A 5,937-nucleotide genomic window follows, 5' to 3' on the forward strand; every position below is an offset into this window, starting at 1 on the left:
TCAGCGCGGGACGCGCCCGTTCACATCGCTTCGGGCGCCGCTAGCAGCCGCTACATCTCGGAGCGGCTCCTCCGAGCTCCTCTCCCACCTTGCCTTCCTCGGCGCGGCTCCTTCATCGAGCTCGCTGATGTTGGGCTCGTCGTCTCCCTGCTACTCGTCGCCTTGTCTCCCCCGATGGCAGCGTGCTCCACCAGCCGGGCGCCGCAACGGATTAGGCCGACACCAATGCACGACCCTGAACAATGTTCGTTTGGGGCAGCAATAGGGCCGCGTCCATCCGGATTTATGGATACACCACGTACGGCAGCATTTTGACCGCATCTCATCTGTTTAAGATCAACAAGCATGTTAAATGAAGCATAATAAATAGTTCAGATCAAACATAGCAAATAGTTTCACATCTAAAATAGTTTTGTAACCCAATCAAAATAAAAACAATATCTACAACCCAATAAAAATTTGTTTGCATCAAAAGAAATTAAACCGATAGATCTACTGGTTGCCAATGTGAGTCCACATGTGCTCAACCAAGTCATTCCCAAGCTGGACATGAGTATTGCCAATCACGCATTTCATCATTAAAATGGACAAACTTTTCAAAGGTTGCAGGAGGTGGCTGCTCAGGCCCAACATTTTCACCCTGAAAATCATACCCTTGGTCATAGATGCTATCATCTCGCTCATCCTCCACAATCATGTTGTGCATGATCACACAAGCAGTCATCACCTCCCAAAGCTTCTGAGTGCTCCATGTCAATGCAGGGTTTCGAACGATACCCAATCGAGAGTGAAGCACACCGAAAGCATGCTCCACATCCTTCCTAGCACTCTCCTGCATTTGGACAAACTTCGGTCTCTTCTCTCCTTGCGGATTTGGTATGGTCTTCACAAGAGTGGACCACTGAGGATAGATATCATCAGCTAAGTAATATCCCTTGTTGTAATGGTGACCATTGATCTCATAGTTGACCTCCGGGGAGTGGCCTTCTGCAAGCCTTACAAACACTGGAGAACACTGATATCATTGTGAGAACCAGCCATGCCAAAGAAAGAAAGCCATATCCACGGATCTTGTGAAGCCACCGCTTCAAGTATGACAGTGGCACCTTTGACATGCCCCTTGTACTGGCCCTCCCAAGCAAATGGATAGTTCTTCCACTTCCAGTGCATACAATCTATACTACCAAGCATGCCAGGAAAGCCCCTATCGGCATTGATCGCCAACAACCTCTCTGTATCAGCGGCAGTTGGCTCTCTCGGGTACTCAGGGCCGAACACTGCCACCATGGCCTTGCAGAAACTATACATTGAGAGGAGACGTGTGGACTCACTCATACGCACATACTCATCCAGAAGATCACCAGGAATTCCATATGCAAGCATACGAATAGCCGCGGTGCATTTCTGGTAAGAAGATAAGCCAAGCTTGCCAAGGGCATCCTCTTTGCACTCAAAGTATCGGTCATATGCTACCACTCCCTCCCGAATACGATTGGACACATGTCTCCTCATTAGGAACCGGCGACAAAATTTGTGTGGTTTGAAGAGTGCGCTATTCTCAAAGTAATCGACATAGAGAAGGGTGTGGCCCCTCTCCCTATTGCGGTCAAGGCCGGAGCATGGCCGCGGATTGATCCCCTGAATTGAGGCCATTTCCTACTAATGTGGCCGTGGACGACCAATGCAGCCACCACAAGCTCTTCAACATCCGAGGACGAATCATCCGATGAACAAAATGAAGTTGTGAAAGAAATACTCATCCCTGCTATCCGTGGTACCTTGTGAGCATAGCGTCGAAAACCTTGCGGTCGTGGTGGAGACGCGACCGAAAAGAGAAAGTCGAGGAAGCGAAGCAAGGTTGGTGTTGGTGAGTGGACGCCCTGCGGCAATGCAGCACCCGTCAGAAGTTGTTTGGGTCGACGGTCGGCGCCGGCGGCCGTAGCTTCTCTCCCACCGGCAACAAGGAACCACGAACGCCGGCAAAAAGCTCTTCCAAAACGCGGGCGTGAGCCGTCTATGGCATGGCGTGGTTGTGGGGTGGATGGCCTTGATGGAAGGTGGCGCAGCCGGGAACGGGGGTGGCGGCAGCGATGGCAGGGGACAAGGGCGGAGGGAAGGGCAGGGGAAGTGGAAAATGGATGTGTCCCTGTCGGGCGGGCCAGGGGGACTAGGGCGCATGTCCGTTCGGCCATAAACGCGGCCCAAAGTTGGGTGGGGAATGGGTCGAAAGCGGACAAAAAATGGACATTGGTCCGTTTGCTCCCGCGCGTTGGGCCGCCTTTTCTGTCCGATTACCCCCAAATGGACGCGACCGGACCATTCGGGGTTGTGCGTTGGAGTTGCCCTTAGAGGTGATCAACGAGGATGGGGGAAGAGACATGTGGGTGAGTGGGGACGAGAAACTGAGATGGAGGAGTGGGCGCTTCGGGACGGTTGGTCTCGTCCCGAACGAGTTCGTGGGCTGGTGTGGCGACTTGTGTGCTTTAAGATTCGTGCAAAAATCCAACGATAAGAGCATGGTTAATAATACAGCCAACAATCGGCTACAAGGAGTTGCCATGTCATCTAGAGCCAGCCTAATAGCCGGCATGTACAATAGTATGTTTTAAATGTGTACTACTTTATCAATAGTTGACCTGCATTACAAGCTAACAAAGTGTCTTGGGACTCGTGCTACAACTGACTACTCCCTCCGTTCCGAATTACTTGTCGCACGTATGGATGTATCTAGATGTATTTTAGTTTTAGATACATCCATTTAAGCGACGAGTAATTTGGAACGGAGGGAGTACTATTTTACAGCCTGCTTATTTTCTCTCCCATCTTCTCTCTCCTTCAACTAGACAAAGATATAATATTTTACTCCCTCCGTCTCATAATATAAAAGCGTTTTTGACACTACACTAGAGTAAAAAAGCGCTCTTATATTATGGGACGAAGGAAATAGTTCTTATAGCCTACTTATGTCACCCTATGGTACTTATTCGGTCGAACCGAATGGCTTCGTGTCACATGTGTGACATTTTTTATTTGAGCTTTTTTTAAAACTAAAGTTTAATTAGTTGCCAAGGAATACAGTATAGTACTTCCCTCCGTTCCTAAATATGAGTTCTTTTAGACATTTCAAATGAACTACTCCCTCCGTCCGGAAATACTTGTCCGAGGAATGGATGAATTTAGATGTATTTTAATTTTAGATACATCCATTTGTATCCATTTCTACGACAAATATTTTCAAACGGAGGAAGTACAACATACGGATGTATGTAGACATATTTTAGAGTATAGATTCACTCCTTTTTCTTCATGTATAGTCACTCGTTGTAATCTTAAAAAAAGACTTATATATTTGGAAACAAGGGAGTACATCGCGCATGCGTCTAGAAGGTGCAGCCAATCGGGACGCAGTTGAGCTCGTTAAACGCCCAACAAACAGTAACAATAAAGGCTTCGAGTCGCCCGTCACACCCGCTGCTCGCCCAAGGCGCCGCGAGCACGTCACTACGGATGCGGACGCGTGGTGCCCACCCTACCGCCGGATGGGGGCCAGGTCGCCACCCAGCCCCCGCCCTCGAACCCAGACGCCTTCCCGTCCAGATCCACTCCGCCCGCCTCGTCATCCCCCCTCCTCCCTCCCTTCCACCCTCCAGATCCCGCAACCCGCGAAACAAACCACCAGCCAAGCCGGCAAGCAATCCGCGCGCGCCCATTGTTCTCTCTCTCCCTCTCACTCAGCATCCTCTCCGACGGCATGGCCGCGCCCGCACCCGCCAAGAGGAGAAGCAGCGGCGGTGGCGGAGGCGGGGAGAAGAAGGATCTGTTCCACGTCGTCCACAAGGTGCCCGCTGGCGACAGCCCCTACGTCCGGGCCAAGCACCTCCAGGTTGGTTAATCGTTCGCAGCTCCCTTCCTGCCCATGCAAATTCTGCCTCCGCGTTCTCTCTCCATCTCTCGAGTGGATTTATTGTGGTTAAAACTTAAAACGGAAACTGGAATAGTATATGTAGCCTTGATTGTGCACCGGTTGCCCAATCATGATAACGGCCACCATGAAAGCAGACGTCCATACGTTTCCGTCGGCTTCGGGCGATTCTTGCCTTCTTGCTCTCGCCGCCAAATCTTCTTTGCTCCTCTTGGGCGGAAGAAATCGTTGTTCGCCGAATCGATCACTGTGCTAAGGTTCTCCGTGTTGCCGCAAATGGGCAGTGGTCCATCGCGCGGAGTCGACGTGCGTGCTTAATTACATCAAATTAAACTCAGTTACACCATAATTCATGATTAGTAGCTGAACAAGAAAAAAAATCACTTCCCTAAAAAAAAGGATTTTTTTCCCCTGCTACGTTAAATTGCTGACTTGGGTGAAACGGCTTGGATTGATCAGCTCGTGGAGAAGGACGCGGAGGCGTCGATCGTGTGGTTCTGGAAGGCGATCAACTCCGGGGACAGGGTGGACAGCGCGCTCAAGGACATGGCCGTGGTGATGAAGCAGCAGGACCGCGCTGAGGAGGCGATAGAGGCCATCAGATCCTTCAGGCACCTCTGCTCCAGGCAGGCCCAGGAGTCCCTCGACAACCTGCTCATTGACCTCTACAAGGTGCGTCACAGTTGCATATCTCACAGGGAAATCTGCTCAAGGGTCGATTCTTGCATCAATTCTAAGCTGATATGTCTCATTTTGATCTTCAGAAATGTGGAAAAGTAGACGAGCAGATAGAGCTGCTGAAACAGAAGCTCAAGATGATATGCCTCGGCGAGGCCTTCAACGGGAAGATCACCAAGACGGCACGATCCCATGGCAAGAAGTTCCAGGTCTCGATCCAGCAGGAGATGTCACGCATTCTGGTACGGGTTACTGCTCCCATGTTACTCTTACTGATTGCTAATTAGGCATGTCACTGCAGTATTCAGTTACACTCGGGTTACTGAAACTTTCCCTCTGCGATTGCAGGGTAACCTTGGCTGGGCTTACATGCAGCAGAACAACTATGAAGCCGCAGAATTGGTGTATCGGAAGGCCCAAACTATCGTACCTGATGCCAACAGGGCGTGCAACCTCGGCCTGTGCTTGATCAAGCAGGGCAGGCATGAGGAGGCAATGCAAGTACTCGAGGATGTCCTACTTCGCAGAATCTCCGGGTTGGATGACGACAAGGCGGTTGCCCGAGCCGAGCAGCTCCTCCGTGAGCTCGGTCCGACAACACATGTTTCATCGCCCTTTGATATTGGCTTGAGTTTCACCGAAGAGATCATGGAGAGACTAGACCTTGCGATGAATGACTGGACACCGTTCAGGTCGAGGCGGCTGCCCGTATTCGAGGAGTTAGATGCATTCAGGGACCAAATGGCTTGTTGATTCGTTACTTCTTCAGTTTTTTATCTTTTAAAGTGCATTTGCGTGTGGTAAATAGAAGTTGATGTGCATGTATGTAGGAGGTTTTGTGGATGTTACAGGTGTGAATGAGAGATTTGATAGATTCTAGATATCATAAGCAGCTAGGGTTGATGCAAAGCGTCCCCTTGTGGAATAATGTGGTTTCAGTTTTGAATGCAGTTGGTCTTTGCCCAGGAATATGTTTAATTTGACCTCGTTAGGGTGTGATATTGTCATTTGGATTACTAAGTTGCTTTAATTGCAAAAACTGAAATGATTCCTTTTCATTTTGCTAAAAGCCCAACACTGAGTGTAACATATTGCATACCAACTAAAATTTCATCCATTCAGGAGCCAGCTTGAGCGAACACTGCCAAAATCAAGAACTTGAGAACAAGTAAAAGAGACGTGGTGCTGAATACGGATAAGTGAGCACTATATACACTCACAAAATAGACATGTGGTGATGGATACTCGTAAGAGATCAGTATATACACACACACAAAAAAAACACAAACACTGCAAGAAGACATCCCAGTATTTGTTGGATTGTTGAATCCAAGAGT

General features: G+C 49.4%; 2 protein-coding genes across 2 annotated transcripts; one reads left to right on the plus strand and one right to left on the minus strand.

Annotated features, from left to right (window-relative positions):
- Positions 1 to 532: 532 nt before the first annotated feature.
- Positions 533 to 1,287, minus strand: LOC123496881 (uncharacterized). Its single transcript, XM_045232278.1, has 2 exons — positions 1,107 to 1,287; positions 533 to 1,005 (listed from the first exon to the last, which is right to left on the minus strand). Exons 1-2 carry the CDS (start codon positions 1,285 to 1,287, stop codon positions 533 to 535), a joined length of 654 nt encoding a protein of 217 aa, XP_045088213.1.
- A 2,191-nt stretch (positions 1,288 to 3,478) lies between these two features.
- LOC109768389 (protein SULFUR DEFICIENCY-INDUCED 1) lies at positions 3,479 to 5,569 on the plus strand. Its single transcript, XM_020327111.4, has 4 exons — positions 3,479 to 3,883; positions 4,382 to 4,594; positions 4,687 to 4,842; positions 4,949 to 5,569. Exons 1-4 carry the CDS (start codon positions 3,752 to 3,754, stop codon positions 5,351 to 5,353), a joined length of 906 nt encoding a protein of 301 aa, XP_020182700.1. The 5' UTR covers positions 3,479 to 3,751; the 3' UTR covers positions 5,354 to 5,569.
- Positions 5,570 to 5,937: the final 368 nt, after the last annotated feature.

This window comes from Aegilops tauschii, chromosome 1 (genome assembly GCF_002575655.3).
Source record: "Aegilops tauschii subsp. strangulata cultivar AL8/78 chromosome 1, Aet v6.0, whole genome shotgun sequence".
NCBI classification, from domain to species: domain Eukaryota; kingdom Viridiplantae; phylum Streptophyta; class Magnoliopsida; order Poales; family Poaceae; genus Aegilops; species Aegilops tauschii.